Genomic DNA, 23,641 nt, shown 5'->3' with positions numbered 1-23,641 from the left:
GCAACAGGAAACTTACTCCATAAAACTATAATTTATTCAGGAGTATAAGAGTTAAAATATAATATATTAAGTTATCAGTGCCAGGTAATAAGAGCAAGTGTTGTAGCAGTTTGGGGAGACAGAGGAGATTTCTGAAAGCTTACTCTAGAAAAGCTACCAACAATACCATATGAAGTGAGCTGTGGTGGTTGGGTAGTATCCAAACAAGCAGAAATGAGAAAAACATTTGAGACAGAAGAGCATGTGAGCCAGGCTAGAAGTGGGATCGTGTGGAGTTCTAGAGAGGTCAGAGTTATTCTCTAGGTAATAAGTCATGCTATTTATCAGAAATAAGGAAATGGATTGAAGTTATTGGGTTTTTTCCCCAAATAACATCACATTTCCAAATGATCCAATATTGTGAGTTTCATATTCCTGCTAGGAGCCTGTGCTGTGTTGCTAATTTGGTTTTAAGATGTGTAGAAAGAAAGAGAAAACCAAAAGAGGCTCGGCTTAAGTGGAGCAGAGCAAATCACTTTCAAGTTCATCCTCTTCAAAGATTCAGAAATCATCAAAATATTCTTTGAGGTAGAGAGGGAGAAAGAACATCTGCTTTTTAGGAGATCTGAAGTGGCATTGTTTCTTCCCAGTTATTCCCCGTTTAAACCATCTATTCTGTCTCTAGGACCAGCCACCGCTGAAGCATGAGTTCCCAGCAGCAGAAGCAGCCCTGCGCCCCACCCCCTCAGCCTCAGCAGCAGCAGGTGAAACAGCCTTGCCAGCCTCCACCCCAGGAGCCCTGTCACCCCAAGGTGCCTGAGCCCTGCCACCCCAAGGTGCCTGAGCCATGCCACCCCAAGGTGCCTGAGCCCTGCCACCCCAAGGTGCCTGAGCCCTGCCATCCCAAGGTGCCTGAGCCCTGCCACCCCAAGGTGCCCGAGCCTTGCCCCTCAACGGTCATTCCAGCACCAGCCCAGCAAAAGACAAAGCAGAAGTGACGTGGTCCACAGCCATGCCCTTGAGGAGCCGACCACCGGATGCTGACCCCCATCCCACTCTGCTTTTGAGTCCCATTTGCCTGTTGACTTTGCAATTAGCATGCTGTCACCCGAAAACATGTGCTATGAAGCTTTCCTTTCTACATACTCTGAGCCTCTGAATTAAGCTGAAGGATTTAATACCAGAGCTGTTTTCAGCTGCTCAGAATTCATCTGAAGAGGGACTTGAGGTGGAAACAAGTGATTCAGCTCTGTTATGTCTCCCCCTTATTAAATTCACTTTCAATTCCACTCCTGACTGTGTGTGTCATTGACTCTATAACTTCATTCCTTTCCCACATGATGCAAGAGCTTTGCACACAGATGGCTTGGTGAAGAAGGGCTTTGTCCAGAATTCTTCTGATCCTGCACCAGTTGGGTTGGGGGGCTTCCCCCACTGAACGTTTCTGGGCTGCCAGTGAAAGGTTGTGCAATGCCACTCAGAGGCTGCTGCTTTTGCATCCAGGGCTGGAGCAGGGCTCTCCTCTTGCAACTCCATGAATTAGGCCAGAGTTTAGTTAGCACCTGTCCAAGCTGACTCTGACTTGCTCACCCTGAATGCCCTGCCCCCAAATCTGGCTTTCAGATTGCTGATTTATTCCGCCAATTTCTATTTATTTCAAGAAGTGTTGTTCCCACCCATGCAAATCTACTCTTTCTCACTCATTTCTTCCTCATACCCACACCTCAGATTTCCAAATGCACCCAAAGACTCTCTCATAGACTACTCCTCTTATCTCAGGCTTTTCCAATCTGAGTGCCCACTCTGGGCCAGAAAGGCGATGAGGAGGATTTACAGTGCTTTCCAGGGGCATTTACAGTGTTCTAGAGGGGTGTATTTCACTCCCCAGCCTGCCCCTTATTCAAACACATATACACCCACACACACTAGGTCTAGAGTCTTCACAGAGTAACACAAAATCTGATCCAGGTCGGAAACTGTATAGCGACATGCGAACCACAAGTGAGGACTGTAAAACCCACCCCCAGTCATTTTCCTAGAGTATCAAAATGATTAGGATGAAATGAAATGAGATATAATTATCAACAGTACATTCATATGTATGTACATACACTTGTATAACAGGTATGTTCCTTTTTCATGTTACAAGGAGACAAAGTGGATTGTCCTGCAGCAGTATAAGAGAAATTTTCTTAGGTTAGAAAATGAAATAATGAAAAAAACTATGACCCTTTGGTATAGCTCAAGAAATTGTGATACTTTTGATCATGACATTTTTACCTGATTGTATTCTTTAAAATTATGAAGTCTATTTGAAAAATATTTACCCTAAAAATCTTGTTATCCTAAGGGGTTTTTTTTTGTTGTTGTTTAATTGGTAGATAAAATCCACTGTCATAGTAAACAGTGCCTCTTAGCACCAAAACCAATTAACCAACCAAACAAAAATGTGTTCTAATTATGCTATTATTAATTTATTGATCAGCATAGGTTAGCTTCTATAAACAAACACCACCTATATTATTGTGTCTCACTCGTGTGCAAGTCTGATGTGGATTAGTAAGGTCTTTGCTCTATGCAGTCATAAAGAGACCCAGGTCCTTCCTCTCATACGGTCTCACCATCTTTTAGCACCTTGTCCTCCTCCGAGTTCAGGCACAAGAGCAGAGAAATTGACCGAGTATGGAGAAGATAGTACTGCGCTTATCCACCTGAAAGCAGAAATGACGTAAATCCCTTTGGTGCTTATTGGCTTGGGTAGAACTTGGTCACATGACCCTATGTACCTTACAAAATCAATCAATCATTATTAAACTCCATTTCCAATAATGATTCTTGCCTTATGTAATGACATTACATTAACTATAGCAGTTTCAACCTGTGATGTTGTATGGTATATGTTTTCATGTTTTCTTTAATTTAAAAAAATTAAATTTCAAAATATTAAGAAGTTAAAAAAAAAAAGAAGAAGAAATGTGGTTTACCAGTGTTCCCAGAAGGAAGAGGAAAACACAGATTTTGGTAAGATCTTCAAGCTTCTCCCATAGTCTACCATTCTGGTCCTCAAATATCCATTCCCTCCTTTTGTCTCATAAGCAGAACACAAATCCCCAAGGAAGAAACTCCATAATCCCACCCAGCTCAAAATCTAGGGTCTCTAGATGACACGAAATTCTATCATGTCTTCATATGCCTCCTATTGATTCTGTAGATTATGAAATAAACAAATGGACCATTTTACCCCGTCACCCAGCAACCAATGGCAGTGCAGGCACAGGAAAACTAAATAAAAACTGTCATAAGCAAGAGGAATAATGGTGACAAATGGTCCCAGTATTTTGGAGTCCAACTGGGCAGGCACTGTGACACTACACTCTTCCCGCCCCAACATCTCTAGAAGTGCTAGAAGTTCCTTGGTAACATGGTGATTCTGCTCTCTGAAAGTAACTCCTTTTTACTTTGTTATCCCTCATTTTGCCATCAGTAGAAGTATAATTGTTCTCAGTTATGGGTTTATACAAAAGGAGGTATAACAAGTAATTCATCATTCACCTTACTATAAATTACTGAAGAGACTAAAATATTGTGACACAATAAAAGTCTCTAAATTACCTTAGCTTAAATGGTTCACAATGCTTATGTTTGCTACAAGTCCATCACTAAACCCAACAGTATGGTAGTTGAATACTTGTAGATGAATTAATTTTGTAGCTTTGCCTTTAACATTTTGGTTTTTACTCTAATGTTACCTGGAAGGTTTTAAAGCGTTGATGAGTGCCTCTCTACCTCCAGTCCTGTCTTGCCTGAAACATTTAATTGGCTGTAAGCCCTTTGGGCTCTTCAGTCCTCTTGGCCACAAAGGTCCCACCGAGGGACTGGATGGACCCAGGGCAGGTAGCCCCCACATCACCCTGGCAACAGATGGGACAAAATAAGAGTTTGGCCATAGATGCTATCTCTGGCAGATCTTGGCCCAAAAGGGGACTTGTGAACTAAAATAAAATCTTAAGTCTTCCCCCTCCATCCCTTGCCACCAGCTGACTGAATGGACCCCTTCTTGGCCAAAGGGATATCCTAAAATTAAATTGCCTGCCATGAGGAGGGAGGTCAGACATGCTCCACATGCCACCACTTCTTGAAGATATCCTTTGCAACTCATTAACGGGCCTAAGGCTATGCAAAACAAACCTGCAGGTTCTCAATTTGCACAACAAATATATGTTCTCTTGGCTTGTCTCTGATTTACAGGCTTACTTATCTTAACATTTCAAGCCTTTAGACAAAGCTTCATGTCTTTAACCAATTACAAGTCAAAGAATCTTTAAACCCACCTATAACCTGTAAGCACCCCAGCTTAGAGATGGCCCACCTTTTCAGGCCAAACCAATGTACGCCTTCCATGTATTCATTTATGACTTTACCTGTAACCCCTGTCTCCCTGCAATGTATAAAACCAAACTGTAACCTGACCACAGGGAGTCCACTTGCTCAAGGCTTCTTCGGTGTGGCTCCGGGTCATGGTTCTCAAATTTGACTCAGAATAAATCTCTCTGAAATTAAAAAAAAATAATAAAATGAAATAACTTTATTGAGATAGAATTCACGTACTATAAAATTCACACTTTTAAAGTGTACATTCAGTAGTCCTCAGTGTTAGGTCCGGAGCCAAGAGAGACACACGAAGCCTCATGTGTAGCAAAATGCTGTTTATTTTGAGCATCTGGGTGGAGGCTGAAAAAGGCATCCATGAGAGAAAAGGGGGGAGCCTTGAGTTTTATAGAGGGTTTTTCTGGGGGCACTAAATAAATTCTTTTCAAACAACCGGGAAGGATAAGGAAAGTAAGTTCCCCTCTTGCATTCCATTCCTTTATCTCCCTAGGGTTCTGGCAAAGCCTACACTGCCTGCTACCTACCTGCCTAGTACACCCCTAGGAAGGGGAGATGGGTGGGTTTTATAGGAGGTTTGGATGGAAGTTTGGGGCGGGTGAATTCTTTAAGCCTAACACTTAGTATACTGACAGGTGTACAATCATCATCATAATCTAGTTTTGGAATATTTTAATCACCTCCCCCCAAAACTCATATCAATCTGTTGTAAATCCATGTTCTCCCTCCTTCAAGGCTCTGGCAACCACTAGACTAGTTTCTGTCTGTACAGATTTGCCTATTCTGCACATTTCATATAAATTGTATTATGCAATCTGTGTTCCTTTGTGTTTGGCTTCTTTAATTTAGCATAATAAATCCATAAAATAAACTAAGTTGTAGCATATTTCAGTATTTCATTCCTTTTTATTGCCAAATAACACTCCAGTGTATGGACATACCACATTTTGATTATCTACTCATCAGTCAATGGACATTTGGGTTTTTTCTATTTTTTGACTATTTTGAATAATGCTGTTTTGAACTTTATTGTATAAGTTTTCTGTAAACATATGCTTGTAATTCTCCTAGGTGTGTACCTAAGAATAGAATTGCTGGGTCATATGGTAACTGTATGTTTCATTTTTGTGGAAATGTAAATATTTTCCAAAATGGCTGCACCATTTTATATTTCCAACAGCAATGTAGGAGGGCTCAAATTTCTCAGCAATCTCATTGAGTCTTGGTACTATCTTTTGCTATCTGTCTTTTTTACTATTGCTGTCCTGGTGGATGTAAAGTGGTACTTCATTATAGTTTTAATTTGCATTTCCCTGACTAATAATGGTAACATCTTTTCATGTGCTTGTGAGTCATTTGTAGGATTTATTTGGAAAAAATATGCATTCAAATCCTTTTCCCACTTCTAATTGGGTTACTTTTCATTCTATTGTTAAGTTGTAAGAGTTATTTACATACTCTGATACAAGTATATAAAGTTATATAATTTAACTTATAATCTTATTTCCTATATTAGTTATGTCCAAGCCACTCTCTGGCTGGAGTAAATATGATAGTGATGGTGGTGGTGGTGAAGACATTGATGGAGAGGATGATGATCCACTGATGCTAATAAACTACCATTACCATTAAATGAGTGATAAGAGTGTGTCAGGCATTGTGCCAAGCAAATTATATATATTAATTCAATTTTATACCTATGACAAGTTTGTAATATAAATATTATTTTCCTCATTTTATAGTAGAGAGATTGAAATTCTGAGAAGTTAAATAATTCGTTTCTCAAATCAAACACTATAAATAAGGAAAATAACATAGGTTTGAAATGATATAGAAATCATTTCTGATATAACCCAAAATTCAGATAACACTGATTGTGAGAGTGTGGTCCTGGGGATCAGAGAAAGACAGAAATAAACTAAATGATGATATAATATTGCTAACAAAGCCGGTGTGAAGAGAAAGAAAATATTTACCCCATCACACATGTGTGTATATATATATTTATATTTACTCAGGAAGTGAAAGAAAAGTTACAATTGCCCAGGTGGTAGAAATTCCTGCCAGGTGACAGATAGACACACAGATAGAGCCATTGATAGAATCCTCTGACGGCACCCAGGGAGAGAGCTGCCATGCTTCCGTCTGAAGCTCTGGGGTGCTGGCACAGCTGAGGACTTCCTTTCCTCAGTCACTGCCTGAACACTAACAGGATGATAGCCTCAGAAAGGAAACTTGCTGTCAGGAACCATCACAGGCTAAAGGTGGAGAAGCTTCTTCTGTATCCATGAGAGGGTTTGAGGAGAATGTGAAGGTGGAGCTTTGGAACTGGGTGGCCAATTGTCCTTATCCTTTCATGGTCCTGATGAATCCTCAAGCTGTTACTTGCTCTTGGGTGGACACTTCTGCTGGCATGGTGCAGGGGGCTGTGCAGGAGGCTGCACAGGAGGGCATTTTTGCTGGCACTGCTGAGGTGGGCAGGGCTCAGGGAACTTTGGGGGTGGGCAGGGCTCAGGAATCTTTGGGGGTGGGCAGGGCTCAGGGATCTTTGGGGGTGGGCACACAGGAGGTGGCTGGCAGGGCTGCTTGCACTGCTGCTGTTGATAAGACATCTTTCTGGAGTCTCAGAATCTGAAAGAAATTAGATGACAGTGTTCACAAGAAGATACTCCTACAGAGAAGTCCAAAGCTTATATGATACCATGGGATATTAGTTCTCCAATCTCCAAGAATATACTTTAATCTCTTAACTCCTTTTCTATGTCTCTCTGGCTTCTCCTTTCCACTTTAGCAAATTGCTTCATCAGCCCTGGGAAAATCATGTCTTTTCTCATACCATTTTTCCAAAAAAAAAAAAAAAATGTCTGTTATAAAGAACCAAGGAATATTATTCACATGAAAATTATGTCTTCAAAAAGGCATTCACAAGTTCAGAAATGCTGGGCAATGACACGAGCAATTCCTGTCATCATGCTCTCTTATAAAGTCCCACGAGGGTGACTTGGCTACAGAGCAAAGAGCTGTTCAGGAAGAGTTCAAGGATCTCACAGCTGCTAAGACATAAGTCTTTGAAATGGACACTAAAAAGATATGGAAAAGAGAACAATACTTTGTTCTTTTCTTTTCTTCTAATGAAAACTTCCCTATTAAGTTCTTTGTCCATATGGACATCAAACCATCTACAGAAAAAAAAAAAAAATCTTAAACGGTATATTATTGTGCTCTAATCCCAAGCTTCCATTGACTAAGTAGTATCAAATCCATGATCATAACTTTGGATCCACCAAACTTGCTGTCTTCAGACTAAATTTAACATTCGAGAGCAGCATAAAACAGAGAAACTCAAGAAATCAAACTCACCAGGTTCTCCACAGCAGATGGGACTCAAGCACCAGGAGTTTGGCAGTTGGACAGCAGAGGGCCTTTTTATATGCCTTGCTGCCCCACCCAGAGGAAAATGCCAATGTCTAAAAGTGGGCTGGTCCAATAACTTCCCAGAAAAAATGCAAATTTATCCATAACCAGCTTGACAGACACTCTCAACATAGGAAATATCCTGTTCCAGGATTTCCTCCTGGGTTAAGTGCTCCTGACTCACAGAGGCCCTGCCTTGGCTCTCAGTTTCAGTGACTATTTGCAGGGAGAGAAATGGGAGGGATTCCCTAACTGGTGGTCAAAGGCTCTCTTTCTTTATTGGGGAAAATGGCCTCTTCCTATCTTACACCTTCCCTGAATCATACATCTGCCTGCTTTGTTCCACTTTAACTGACTGCCATGTTGTTTTGTGTAAACCCATCTCCACCTCTGCTTTCCTTGTACAATCTGCCAATGTGCTAGAAGGAACGAGAGACCTAAAAAAGGCCTGAGTTCTGGCCCTATTTCTATCTTTGACAAGCTGTGTGACCACAGGCAGGTCACCTCTCCTCCCTGGGTCTGAGTCTTTCTCTAGGAACAGGGGAGAATAAGACCTGCCTGTTGGGGTGGGGGCTGTTTGTACTGGGCAATCACTTGACCCTGTCCAACCCTGGAATTTTCTCCTCCGCTTCCATCCTTCTTCCCATGGAAGCCCATATTTCACCTGTATTCCTTGCCTCTTTGAAGCTGTCTTCTCCATCCCATTTAGAGGCACATCTCTCCCAGGACAGATTCCACAGTGAGATCCAGTTCCTAAGCACTTTTCCTCCTTTCTGCACTCAAGGATGTGTACTGCAGCCATTTTATTTTAAAAAGATTTACTCTTAATCACTACGTTAAGGAAATGGAGAGAAGTGAACACAAATCACAAGCATTCACTCAAAACCCATTTACTGAACCAGACCTATGTGATTCCCTCCAACGTTCCCTACAGTGGAGAACAAGATGCAAACTCTCACACCATCACATGTGAATAATTAAGAGTAGGACTGAGGAAGAGAGAGGGTCAGAGACCTTCAAGTCTGAATCTGGGGGAAAATCTGTATTTAGGCTTTTCCTATATGCTTGTTTCCACCCACTCTCTTCCCAAACAGGTTTTAGGTCTTTGAAATAAAGTATTTTCTAAATTTGTTTGCATGTTTATTTTCTGTCTTCCATAAGCCCTCCAGCCCCTCAGCCTGCTACATTATACTCTCACTCCCCAATGTATACTTCTTCTCTGTCCAGTTTGGTGCATGCTGGTGACTCAAGACATATGTTGTCAATGCATTTAGTGACTAGTCCTTTCAAATTTTTTTAACTGGTCCTGAAATCAGTGGGGCAGACTGAATATGTGCATTGTTTTCAGTGATGTTGCTAGAGCTTCCTTGTCTGAGCCAAATAATCAGGAAGCTTTCCAAGAATGTGATTTCATAATTAGAGAAGGAAAAAGAAGAGGAGAATGAGGAAGAAGAGGAAGGGAAAGAAGACAAACTCAAAATCTTTGGGGCAGTCACCAGCTATGCTTCAGAAGGTACCGGAGTGCTGAATCCACCCAGTATCACTTCCCTCAGTTAAGCAGGTTAGTTTCCCAGAACTGCCATGGCTCCTGCCAGTAAGGAAGGGCTTTTGGCTAAGATCACTACTGGCCATGAACCTACAGGGATAGAGCCATCACTTCAGCACCTGAGACCAGGTGTTTACAAATAGTGTCATCACCAAGGGCTTCATATAGACTGTTACACATGCCATGCACTTCAGAGGCAAAAATAAAGGGACTTTAATCAGTAGGTCACTTACTACTCCCTATATCCTCACATGACATCTTAAATATAAACCCTTAGAGAAATGTCTGATTTCTGTCATCCAAAATTTGAAAAAAAAAAAGCTAGCCAAAGACTATCACAGCGTCAGATAACACAGTTTTGGTTGCACTTTGAGACTCTCCTTCCGAGGACTCCCCACTCAAAAAGGCCGCTCATCATGACAGTGCAGGCACCAAAGTCACAGCAGCCCTAGTGCCCCCAGCATTCCAGACAGGAGCCGATTTACAGATTGTGGTGGTGAACTTGAACACTTAGAATTATTCACAGGTCAGCCACATGAAGAACTGCCACTAGATGAGGGCACCTATCCAATCAAAGTTTCTTCAAGTTTGAACATCCAAGACCTGAGACCTGAAACACAGCACACTTTATATTCTCTCTCTCTCTCTCTCTCTCTGCCTCCCCGTCTCTTTCTATCACACACACACACAAACACACACACACACACCCCCCATAGGCCTTTATTAATCCATTTATCATCTACATATCTAAAGACCTTAGCTTCATGTTCCTTTATAGTCAGATAGCCTTAAGTTCATTCCCACTACCTCTACTCCTTAATTTTCCAAGGAATCATTAAGTATGAATTGTTACTATATGAAAAATGACAACAAGGAATAATTTTTTTAAAAATTGTGCCTAATTCTTGATTCAACATTTTATCTCACATTTTACTACTATATGTCATATACCACAAAAAATACTTCCTGCAATCAAAGTTCGATTATAAAATATGAAGAAATAAATACATGAAACATGAATTGTGTTAAAATATTCCTGAGTGCTCAGACAAATGATAACTGCAAGTCCCCATGGATTTCTGCCTTCTGCTGCTATTCCTGAATGCAAGGCTTACTCTTCATCGTCCTTCCATAACTCTGCTGAATCAGATAAATTACAGGACATACATATGTTGGAATGCTTAGGATCATTAAAGAGGTTGTTTTGGAAGATTAGTTAATATTATTAAAATCATTCAAATTATAATGATAACATATATAAGGTATGATGATATTTTAATTAACATATATTCATAAAAAGATAGGAAATATAACAATTTGTTAAAAGTAATTATATTTGGCTGGTATAATTACAGATGACTTTTTCTTTTCAAAATATTCTCCAAAGACTGTTTCTTTGGCTGTGCAGAAGTTTTTTAATTTAATCAGGTCCCATTCATTTATTTTTGTTGTTGCTGTGATTGCCTTTGGGGTCTTCCTCATAAATTCTTTGCCTAGGCCAATGTCTGTAAGAATCCTTCCTATATTTTCTTCTAGAATTCTAATCGTTTCACACCTAAGGTTTAAGTCTGTTATCCACCGTGATTTGATTTTTGTGAGAGGTGAAAGCTATGGGTCCTGTTTCAGTCTTCTACATGTGGCTATCCAATTTTCCCAGCACCATTTATTGAATAGGGATTCTTGTCCCCAGAGTATGTTCTTGCCTGCTTTGTCAAAGATTAGGTGTCTATATAAGGATGGTTTTATATTTGGATTTTCTGTTGTGTTCCACTGATCTGTGTCCCTGCACTTGTGCCAGTACCAGACTGTTTTAAGAACCACAACCTTGTAGTATAGTTTGAAGTCTGGCAAATTAATACCTCCCATTTTGTTTTTATTGCTTAAAATTTCTTTTGCTATACGGGGTCTTCTCTGATTCCATACAAAGTGTATAATTATTTTCTCTACGTCTGTGAAAAATGATGTTGGTAGTTTAATAGGGATTGCATTGAATCTGTAGATCACTTTGGGTAGTATAGACATTTTAACAATGTTGATTCTTCCGATCCACGAGCATGGTATATTTTTCCATCTATTTGCAAGTTCTGCTATTTCTTTTCTCAGTGTTTCATAGTTTTCCTTATAGAGGTCCTTTACCTCTTTAGTTAGATATATTCCTAGATATTTTATTTTCTTTGTTGCTATTTTGAAGGGTATTGAGTCTTTAATTTGGTTCTCCGATTGACTGTTATTGGCATATATAAATGCCTCTGATTTGTGTATATTGAAAATTTTTGCATACTACACATCAGATAAAGGACTGATAACAAGAATCTATTTAGAACTCAGGAAAATCAGCAAGAAAAAAATCAAACAGCCCTATCAAAAAGTGGGCAAATTACATGAATAGAAATTTCTCAAAAGAAGATATAAGAATGGCTAACAAACATATGAAAAAATGCTCAACATTCCTAATCATTAGGGAAATGCAAATCAAAACCACAATGAGATATCACTTAACTCCAGTGAGAATGGCCTTTATCAAAAAGTCCCAAAACAACACACGTTGGCATGGATGTGGAGAGACAGGAACACTCATACAGGGACTGTAAACTAGTGCAACCCCTGTGGAAAGCATTATGGAGATATCTTAAACAGATTCAAGTAGACCTACCATTTGATCCAGCAATCCCATTATTAGGCATATACCCAAAGGAAAAAAGGTCATTCTATAACAAAGACACATGTACCCAAATGTTTATAGCAGCACAATTCACAATTGCAAAGATATGGAAACAACCCAAATGCCCATTAATACATGAATGGATTAGTAAACTGTGGTATATGTATACCATGGAATATTACTCAGCTATAAGAAATAACGGAGACACGACATCTCTATGGTTCTCCTGGAGAGAGTTGGAACCCATTATATTAAGTGAAGTATCCCAAGAATGGAAAAACAAGCATCATATGTACTCACCAGAAAATTGGTTTCCCTGATCATCACCTAAATTCACATCTGGGAACAATACCAATTGGATATCAGACTGAGGTGGGGGGTGGGGAGAGGGGATGGGTGTATGCCTACATGAGTGCAATGCGCACCGTTTGGGGAATGGTCACGCTTGAAGGTGCTGACTCGGGGAGGGGGGAATGCGAGGAGGGAATGGGTGTATACCTACATGATGAGTGCAATGCGCACTGTCTGGGGAACAGACACGCCTGGAGCTTTGACTTGGGGGGACAGGCGGTACATGGGCAACAAATGTAACCTGAAATTCTGTATGCCCCATAATAAGATGAAATAAAAAAAAAAGAGAGAGATAAAAAAATATATATTCTCCAAAGAATATCTATTATTAACTAAAAACTCTTAAAATTCTACTTGGAAAAGTCTGTTCATTGCTTAATTAGGGTGAAAATGGTCTTCCTTATTTTCAATGTTTCTGGGCAGATACTTAAGGTGGGGCTGCAGGTAGGTAGGTATTATTTCACTGTCGTACACTCACACCAATCACATCCCTCTTGAAAAACATCCTAGTGATAATCCACCTTCCTCCTACTACTAACATACACACACAGAAGCCACAGGCATCAAAAAGGTATATGTATCTACACAACAGTTAAACCAAAATTGGGGAATCATATTAAAGTAGAAAAATGAGGAATGAGTTTGTCTACTGCTCAAGAACCAGACAGATAGAAATTCTAAAACTGGTCAGATTATGAAGGACTGGGAAGAAATGTATGGTAGTAAGAGAGATAATAAAGATCACAGAACATAGGGATAATAATAGAAAATGATTGATTTTCACTAAATTGATTACATTGATCTTTACATTAATGATCCCCTAAACTATTATGAGAAATAAATATGAAACTGCAACTATAGCACTGAGCATAGACTTCAGAAAGTATTCAAAGTAGTGAAGTCATACATTGTTAATCAAAGAAATAAAGGCAAAACATCAAGTTCAAGATATGTTTGAAAGTTGACAAAGTTATTTGCTTTGTCTTTAAGATCTTTCATGTCATCTTTAAGTCAGTGCCTGAACTTTGTGGGAGAAAACAAACAAAAATACCTGATTTGAATAAGGTGGAAAAAAATAATAAGATGGGCTGATCTTACTATTCATATGGTGAGTTCCTAGTTCATAAGTTCCTAGGCAGGAACTTAGAACAAAGTATAGAAACAAGATAATCGAATTATTCCTAGTTATATACACTCACTGAGACCTTTCTCTGAATGCTGTTAAATACAAAAATAAATCTGAATACAATAAAACCAAAAATGTTGATTGTGTTAGTTTGAAAAAAATTAACATTTATAAATATTTAGCACTTTTTTTTTTTTTTTTTTTGAGACAGAGTGTCGCTTTGTTGCCCAGGCTAGAGTGAGTGCCGTGGCGTCAGCCTAGCTCACAGCAACCTCAAACGCCTGGGCTTAAGCAATCCTACTGCCTCAGCCTCCCTAGTAGCTGGGACTACAGGCATGCGCCACCATGCCCGGCTAATTTTTTTTTCTCTATCTATTTTTAGTTGGCCAGATAATTTCTTTCTATTTTTAGTAGAGACGAGGTCTCGCTCATTGCTCAGGCCGGTCTCGAACTCCTGACCTTGAGCGATCCACCCGCCTCGGCCTCCCAGAGTGCTAGGATTACAGGCGTGAGCCACCGCGCCCGGCCATATTTAGCACTTTTTATGAAAAAATTCAAAGCAATGTGTAATGTAATATAATATTACTGTGGTTAGCTGTTTAAAACAATAAAATAATATCTCATTTAAAGATTACATTCCTTCTCATTTAAAGATCACATTCCTAGTGGCAGATTACCTGAATTTCAGGTTAAGTCCTTCTAAGGAATTGAATAGTTCATGTGCTATCAAAAGATCAGCAGGAAAATAGAGGACTTGAACAAAAGTAAAAGCCAATTGTGGGGAGATGAAGCAAGATGGCTGACTAGAGACACCGCTTGCCGGGCTGTGCCAGAGAAAAGGAAGGGTTTGGGATAGGGGAAACGGGAGAGTGCATGCAGCACAGGTAATTCTCAGTGAGAGAAGTGCTGGTCCCCCTACTGGGGACCTCATGGAGGAAAATTACAAAGCAGAAAAGGAAGAGAATAAAGCAAAAAAGGATATCAGCAAGGACTAATCTCAGGGCGGCTCGGAGCCCAGTGAAGGGATAAGGGGGGATCCCTTCCTTCTCACAATTCTTTCAGTGATCAGTGGGCTACCTAGTTACTGAGAAGCTTTTCCAGCCCCACAAGCCCAAGCACTGTGGCAACCACAGAATAATGGGTAGAACTTGTGTGATCCCAGAGCTTGGATACTCTGCGCAGGGTTTCTCTCTAAGGAGAGTGACCCAAGCGGTTGGAGAGCAGGCTTTCTTCCATTCAGACTCTTATCTCTCCTGCCCTCACCTACTGCAACCAGGAGAATTATTTGAACTAAGAATTTAGCAATTATTCCCTTCCTCACAGTTGGTGTGTCCTGTAGTCTGAAGTTTCTACAGAGACTGGGGCTCACAACCTCTCCCTTTGGTGACCTGCAGGGGACGCAGGGTGCCCAATCTGGAAGCTCCCTGCCCACCGGCATTTTGTAGTGACACATGCCAGGGGGACAGACATGCAGGCTGAATTCTGTGCCCCCAGGACTCAAGTGGGTTGCTGGAGGACATGGGGTGGGGGAGATTTAAAAGCAGGACTTGGGAAGAGGGAGCCCATGTGGGCAGAACTGTGGGGGGTCTGAGAGAGAAAACTGTGGGGGGTCTGAGATGTGGCATACTAGGTAAGTGCCCATCCCTCCTCACAGGAAAGCCACTGATGTTGAACTCAGGCAGATCTCCTGGTGAGGAAGATCCCAGACCTTAGCTTCATAGCAGCTTAGCACAGCTTGTGCTCCGGCAGGGAGGAACCCAGCTTGTGACACCATAGCAACCGAGTGTAGCCCATTCAGGGCCTGAGGGCGGGGGCAACACAAGAGAGCCAGAGCACACACCCCACAGTCAGTCCAGGAAGTGCTTTCCCTCCCTCACAAACAGCCCTTCCTGCTTGGAGAGCCAGCCTGGACAGTCCTCCCAGCGGCTCCCCCCTAGAGGCTGGGAAGATGACCTCTGCACCCTGCCGAGGCTTTGCAAAGCCTCACAGACTTGCATAACCCAACCATGCCCAGCCTCGCCCCTCCACCCACCTCTGCTATGGGAGAGATCAAGCAACCTGCTAGGAGCCACAAGGCCCTTCCCAAAGCCTGGGGCATTCACGTGGTCCACCTGAGGGACTGGAGCTTATCACAGGCACAAAAGAACATCTCTGCAGTTGGCTCTCTCCTACAAGCATTAATGAATGACAGGGAGAACAACTCAATAGCTCATTGTAGCATCTACCAATTCAATCAAATAGGAAATGGCTGAATCTTACTCCCAAGCATCACCCACCATCTTAGAGATTAAGCTGGTGGTTCTATACACTTCACAATGCTTTGAAGAAGGGAATACAGCATGATAGAAGCAATCCAGCAGACGCTGTTTTGTAGGAAAGTAACAAAAGTTACAGGCAGCTCGATCTGTGAGGGGTCTCCCCCTCCTCTGTAGACCTCTGGGCTGATCAGGCAGCTGCTTAGAGTCTATGCAGGTGCAGCTGCCATTCCCAGGTTTCTGCAGCCAATGCCATCCTGATCATTCTGGTGCACAAAGCCAGGTCTGCATGGGACCTGCCTCCCAGCAATAGCCTTTGCATCACCCTCACCATACCAAAGAAAGAAAAGATGCTCCCCTTTTTAGTGTCCTATACTGGGGGCTGAGCACGCCTCCTCCCCGGCATGAGAGCTAAACAGAATAGGAGCCCAGACACCACAGGGACCACTTGGGAAAACTGAGGTGACTACATCAGTGGGTTCTAGGTATGGGGGGAGAACCTGGGCTGAACAGCAGTGCCAGCCTAACTCTGTGGACCCTAGGCAGTTGAGACTGTACAACATGGCATCAGCAGTCCCCATGCTGGTGGAACAGACCTACATAAGGGTGGTTTTGACCCTGAAATACTCAGAGCCAGCTCTGAAGCTCTCATTGTGTACAGGTCTAAGGATCTACCCCTGTAGCTCCAGGACCCTCACCAGACCTGCAACTTCACTGTGAGATTCCAGAATTGTGCCTGTACCCCAAGACCCCACTACTGAGCCCCCAACACTACTGCTGGGCCAGCAGAACCTCCTTGATGTCCTGCACTTCACTCAGCACCCCACATGCCTGAGCAGCCATCACTCATGGACTAAATTTGAGAGAGTCCCCAGTGAAGAGGACAGTTGCCCTGCAAGCCTATTAACCTAGAGCTGAGAGAAGGGGAGCCAGATGAGAAGAAACCAGCAAAAAAAAAAAAAAAAAAAAAAAAACACACACAACAAACAAACACACAAAAACCCTAGCAACATGAGAACACAAAATAGTTCTACACCACAAGGGAACAAATGGAGGTACAGTAGTGGACCCCACAGACAAGGAAATTGCCAAAATGACAGAAATGGAATTCAGAATATGGATGGCAAATAAGATGAATGGAATTAAAGAGTAATTTGAAAACCAACAAAATAGGCCAAAAAATATTTCAGGAAATCAATGGAAAAAAAAAAAAGAAAAATTCACTAGAGAGCTGGAAAACATACTAAAGGATATAATAGAACTTAATGAAATGGAAAGAGTCATTTAGGGAATTTCACAACACAGCAGAAAGCTTTAACAACAGGCTAAAGCAAGGAGAAGAAAGAAACTCAGAGCTTGAAGACAAGGCTCTTGAGACAACCCAGTCACTCAGAGAGGCAGAGAAGAGTATAAAAAAGTCCAAGTAATTATTGAGAGAGTTATGGGACTATGTGAAGCTAACTAACATTAAAATAATATGTAAAACTCAGTGGAAATCGACTAGGGCAGAGAGGGAAAGAAGGGCGTGGCAAAAACCTACCTAATGGGCACTATGAATACTATTTGTGTAACAGGCACACCTTTAGCTGAGATGCAAGCATTACAGAAGTGATCCATGTAACCTAAAACATTGCTGCTCCCTTAATATTTTGAAATTTAAAAAAGTTAAAAAATAAAATACATGTTAGAAAATTCTTTTAGGTTAACTTGCTAGGACAATTGCATGGGGAGGAAATATGTGCAGCCATTTGGCAAGTTAAAGCTTTCAGAATACGATTAAACATAAAATTACAGAACAGGGGAACAAAAACAATTGGACTTAACAGACAAATACAGAACACTCCTCCCAAAAACAGAATACACATTACCTTTTTCTCAAGAGAACATGGAACACTCCCCTTGATAGACCATATATTAGCCCACGAAACAAATAAATATATTTTTTAAAAGATTAAAATCATACAAAGTACTTTTTTCTATCACAGTGGAATGAAATTAGAAATCTATAACAGAAGAAAATCTGGAAAATTCACAAATTTATGGAAATTAAATAACACACTCTTAAACAACCAATACTGAAGAATTCACAAAGAAAATTAGAAATACCTTGAGACAAATGAAAACAAAAGCACGTCATGTCAACTTATGTGTTGCAGCACAGGCAGTGCTAAGGATTTGTAGCCATAAACCAATACACTTTTAAAAAAAGAAAAAGAAAAATCTCAGATTAATAACCCCATGCTACACCTTAATAAACTAGAAGAAGAAAAGCACACTAAACCCAAAGGAAGTAAATAGGAAAGATGAGAACAGAGATACATAAAATAAAGAACAAGCAAACAATAGAGAAAATCACCAAAACCAAAAGTTGTTTCCTTGTAAAGATCAACAAAACTGACAAAACATTAGGCAGATTAACTAAGGGAAAAAAGGAGAAGACTCAAATAGCTAAAATCAGAAAAGAAAAAAATTGGGGCAGTACTACTGATTTTACAGAAATAAAGAGGATTTTAAGAAAATACGATGAACAATTGTATGTCACCATATTGGATAACCCAGATGAAAATGGACAAATTCTGATAAATACACAATGTTTCAAGTCGAATCATGAAGAAATATAAAATCTGAATAGACCTATAAGTAGTAAGGAGATTGAATCAGTAATCAAAAACCTCACAGCAAAGAAAAGTCCTGAACCAGAAGGCTTTACTGGTGAATCATACACCAAACCTTCACAAACTCTTCCAAAAATTGAAAAGAGAGAATACTTCCTAACTCATTGCATGAGGCCAGCATTACTCAGATATAAATGCTATGCAAAGACACTATAAGAAAAAAAGTACAGGGCAATATCTCTCATCTACATTGATGCAAAGAATCCTCAAAAATTTTTTAGCAAACCAAATTCAGCAAAATATTAAAAAGGATACAACATGACCAAGCGTGATTTATTCCTAGATGCAAGGATTGTTCAACATATGAAAATCAATGAATGTGACATACCATATTAACAGAATAAAGAAAAAAATATATGAACATCTCAACTGATGAAGAATAGGCATTTCACAAAATTCAACTCCCTTTCATGATAAAAACAGCCAATAGAAGAAACTCCCTCAAGCTCATAAAGGTCACTTATGGAAAACCTATAGCTAATATCACACTCAATAGTGAAAGGCCAAAGGCTTTTCCTTTAAGAAGAGGAACAAGACAAAGATGCTCACTTTTACTACTTCTAGTCAACATAATATTGGAAATTCTAGCCCGTACAAATAGGTAAAAAGAAATAAAAGACATACAAATGGGAAAGGAAGAAGTAAAATATTTCTGTTCACATATGATATAACCTTACATATAAAAAACTCTAAAATTTCACAAAAAAACCTGTTAGAGCTAATAAACAAATGTAGAAAATTGCAGGCTACAACATCAACATTCAAAAATCAGTTGTATTTTAATCACTGAAAATAAACATTCTGGAAAGTAAATTAATATAGCTATTGCATTTAAAATAGCATCAAAATATAAAATATTTAAGAATAAATTTACCTAAGCAGACAAAACATGTGCACACTAAATGTTAAAAAAAAAAAAAAGATCAAAGAAATTAAAGAACATCAACATAAATGGAGAGACATCCCATGTTCATGGACTGTAGGGACAATATTATTCAGAAGACAATATTGTCCTTAGAGAAGATCTATATTTTCAGGGTAATCCTTATTAAAATTCCAAGTGTATTTCCTACAGAAAAACAGAAAAACTCATCTTGAAATTCATGTGGAACTTAAAGGGACTCCAAATAGCCAATATAATCTTGAAAAAAAAGAACAAATATGGAGGTCACATAATTTGTGATTTCAAAATTTATTTCAAAGCTACATTAATCAAAATAGGGTGATACTGGGACAAAGACAGACATGTAGACCAAAGGAATAGCATAGAAAGCCAAGATATAAATCCTCCCATATGTAATCAGCTGATTTTTAACAAAACCATTCAGTATGGAAAAGGACAGTGTTTTCAACAAATGGTGCTGGGAAAACAGGACATCCACATGCAAAAGAATAAAGTTCTACTCTTACCTAATACCATATACAAAAATTAACTTGACATGCATTAAATACCTAAACATAAGAGGTAAAACTATAAATTTCTTAGAAGAAAACAGAGAAAAATACTCATAACACTGAATTTGCCAATTATCACTTGGATATGACAGTAAAAGCATAGGCAACAAAGAAAAAAATAGATAAATTTCACTTCATCAGAACTAAAATTTTCCACATCAAAAGACTCTAAAAGAGAGTGAAAAGACAACTCACAAAATGAAAGAAAATATTTGCAAACCCTATGTCTGATAAAGGATTAATATCCAGAATATATAAAGAACTCCAACTCAACAATAACAACAATAAAACAATTCAAAAATGGGCAAAGGGTGTGAATAAACATTTCTACAAAGAAAATATACAAATGACCAATAAGTACATGAAAAGATGAACATTTCTCATGATCAGGGAAATGCAAATCATAACCTCAATGAGATATTATTTCCTAATCAATAGGACAATTATTATTCTTTTTTATTTCAAAATTTCAAGTATTTCAAATATTATAAGGGCACAAATATTTTGGTTACATGGATCAATTTTGTTATGCTTGAGTCAGGGGGCTATCAGTGCGTCCCTCACCCAGAAGTGCTCATTGTACCCTTCAGGTAGGTTTTTGCCCCTTTCATCCTCCCCTCTCAGCTGGTTGATTTCCACTGATTTTTACTTCCCTCTGTGCACGTGTGCTCATCGGTTAGTACCAATTTAACAGTGAGTGCATGTGGTGTTTCTTTTTCCATTCTGAGACACTTCACTTAGGAGAATGGTCTCCAGTTCCATCCAGATTGTTGCAAAAGTTATTAAATCATCTTTATTTTATGTCTATGTAGTAATCCATTGTGTGTGTGTGTGTGTGTATATATATATATATATACACTACATTTTATTAAGCCACTCATGAATTAAAGGTCACTTTCATTCATTCCACATCTTTGCAGTTGTCAATTGTGCTGCTATAAACATTAGAGTGCAGGTATCTTTTTGATAAAATGACTCTTTTCCTTTGGGTAAATAGCCAACAGTGAGATTGCTGGATCGAATGGTAGGTCAACTTTAGTTCTCCGAGGAATCTCCATATTGTTTTCCATAGAGATTGTATTAATTTGCAGTCTGACCAACAATGTATAAGAGTCCCTTTCTTTCTGTATCCATTCCAGCATCTATTATTTTTGGACTTTTTAATGAAAGCCATTCTAATTGGAGTAAGGTGATATCTCATTGTGGTTTTAATTTGCATTTTCCTGATGGTTAGTGGCGTTGAGCATTTTTTCATATGCTTATTGGCCATTTATCTATCTTCTTTTGAAGGCCTTCTGTTCATGTCTTTTGCCCACTTTTTAATGATTTTTTTTCTTGCTGAGTTCTTTGTCTATTTTCTTTGTTGATTATTTCCTTGGCTGTGCAGAAGCTTTTTAATTTAATCACGTCCCATCTATTTATTTTTGTTGTCACTGTGATTGATTGCAATTGGGGTCTTCTTTATAAATTATTTGCCTAGGCTGATATCTAGAACAGTTTTCCAACATTTTTTTCTAGAGTTCTTATGGTTTTGTGCCTTAAATTTAAGTCTTTTATCCATCTTGAATTAATTTCTGTGAGTGGTGAGAGATCTGGATTCTGTTTCATTCTTTTGCATGTGGCTATCCAGTTTTCCCAGTATCATTTATTGGATAGGGATTATTTTTTCCAGTGTCTCTTGTCTGCTTTGTCAAAGAACAGTTGGCTATATATGTCTGGGTTTTCTGTTGTGTTCCATTGGTCTATGTCTCTATTTTTGTGCCAGTACCATACCATTTTGATTACTATAGACTTGTAGTTTAGTCTGAAGTCAGGTAACGTGAGACATCCAGATTTGTTACTTTTGGTCAAGATTGCTTTGGCTATTCAGGCTCTTTTATGGTTCCAAACAAAGCAAAGAATTATTTTTTTCTAGATCTGTGAAATATGAGATTGGTATTTTGATGGGAATTGCATTGGATCTGTAAATCACTTTGGGTAGTCTGGACATTTTAGCAATGTTTATTCTAGTTATCCATGAGCATGATATGTTTTTTTCCATTTTTTTGGTATCATCTGCAATTTCTTTCCTCCTTGTTTCATAGTTTCCTTTGTAGAGATCTTTCACTTCCTTAATTAAGTATATTTATAGGCATTTTATTGTCTTTGTAGCTATTGTGAATGGTATGGAGTCTTTGATTTTGACTCTCAGCTTGACTGTTATTGATGTATAGAAATGCTACTGATTTGTGTACACTGGTTTTGTAACCTGAGACTTTGCTGAATTTATTTATCAATTCCAGGACTCTCTTGGTAGAATCTTTTGGGTTTTCTAAATATAAGATCATATCACAAGCAAAAGGTGATAGTTTGACCTAGTCCTTCCTGATTTAGATACCCTTAATTTCTTTCTCTTGCCTGATTGCTCTGGCTAGGACTTCCAGCACTATGTTGAATAGAAATAGTGATAGAGGGCATCCTTGTCTTGTTCCAGTACTCAGTGGGAATGTTCTCAACTTTCCCCCATTCACTATGTATAGCTGGCTGTGGGTTTGCCATATATGGCTTTTAAAATTTTCAGATATGTTCCTTCCATACCTGGTTTATTGAGGGGTTTTACCATGAAAAGGTACAGAATTTTGTTGAATGCTTTTTCTGCATCTATTGAGATGATCATATTATCTTTGTTTTTGATTCTGTTTATGTGGTGAATCACATTTATTGATTTATGTGTGTTGAACCATCCTTGCATCCCTGGGATGAAGTCCACTTGATCATAGTGGATTATGTTTTTGATGTTCTGTTGAATTCAGTTTGCTAGTATTTTACTGAGGATTTTTGCATGTATATGCATAAGGGATATTGGTGAGCAGTTTTGTTTGTTTGTTTTTTTGTTTGTTTTTTGTAGTGTCCTTTCCTGGCTTTGGTATCAAGGTGATACTGCCTTCATATGATTCCCAGATTTTAAGAGTTGTTTAACTAGGCTTACTATTTAAATTATTTTATTTACATCTTATTAAAATGTCTTTCAGAGAAGTACTATTATCACCATTTCCTCAATGAGGAAACTGAGAACTATAGAAATGTTAAGAAAATTACTCATAGTTACACACCTAATTTGGACAAAGAGCCTGGATTAAACTCAATCCTTGTGTTTATACGATGCTAATTTTCTAACATAGTACTTATTGACAGGTTTACTTAAATCTTTAAATACATATTTAAAAATTTTGAATATTTAAAAAGTGCACGTGATACAAAAATTCAAAAGGTAAAAAAATGATCATGCAGTGAAAAGTTAGTCTTTCTCCCCCTTTCTATGCCTCAGATACTTAAAGTACTCTCTGAGATAACCACTGTACCTCATGTGGATAATACATGAGTTTCAGAGACATAATTTGCACACAGCTTCAAGTAGCTATTGTTTGTGGAAAGTGAGGATCATCTGTGCTTTACTTATTTTCTCTGTATATCAAGAAATAATTATCAGCCGGACGTGGTGGCTCACACTTGTAATCCTAGCACTCTGGGAGGCTGAGGTGGGAGGATCGCTTGAGGTCAGGAGTCTGAGACCAGCCTGAGCAAGAGCGAGATGCCGTCTCTACTAAAAACAGAAAGAAATGATTTGGACAGCTAAAAAAATATAGAGAGAGAAAAAATTAGCCGGGCATGGTGGTGCATGCCTGTAGTCCCAGCTACTCAGGAGGCTGAGGCAGTAAGATCACTTGAGCCCAGGAGTTTGAGGTTTCTGTGAGCTAGGCTGATGCCACAGCACTCTAGCTTGGGCAATAGAGCGAGACACTGTCTCAAAAA

At 39.2% G+C, this 23,641-nt stretch overlaps 2 protein-coding genes across 2 annotated transcripts; one reads left to right on the top strand and one right to left on the bottom strand.

Annotated features, from left to right (window-relative positions):
• Window positions 1–683: 683 nt before the first annotated feature.
• LOC138389985 (cornifin) lies at window positions 684–977 on the top strand. Its single transcript, XM_069478736.1, has one exon. The coding sequence runs from the start codon at window positions 684–686 to the stop codon at window positions 975–977; it is 294 nt and encodes a 97-aa protein (XP_069334837.1).
• Window positions 978–6,746: 5,769 nt separating this feature from the next.
• LOC138389986 (small proline-rich protein 2E-like) lies at window positions 6,747–6,977 on the bottom strand. Its single transcript, XM_069478737.1, has one exon. It carries the CDS (start codon window positions 6,975–6,977, stop codon window positions 6,747–6,749), a length of 231 nt encoding a protein of 76 aa, XP_069334838.1.
• Window positions 6,978–23,641: the final 16,664 nt, after the last annotated feature.

Source organism: Eulemur rufifrons, chromosome 8 (assembly GCF_041146395.1).
Source record: "Eulemur rufifrons isolate Redbay chromosome 8, OSU_ERuf_1, whole genome shotgun sequence".
NCBI classification, from domain to species: Eukaryota; Metazoa; Chordata; class Mammalia; order Primates; family Lemuridae; genus Eulemur; species Eulemur rufifrons.
Note: the sequence above shows the minus strand (reverse complement) of the source record. Positions and strands in the feature narration are given on the sequence as shown.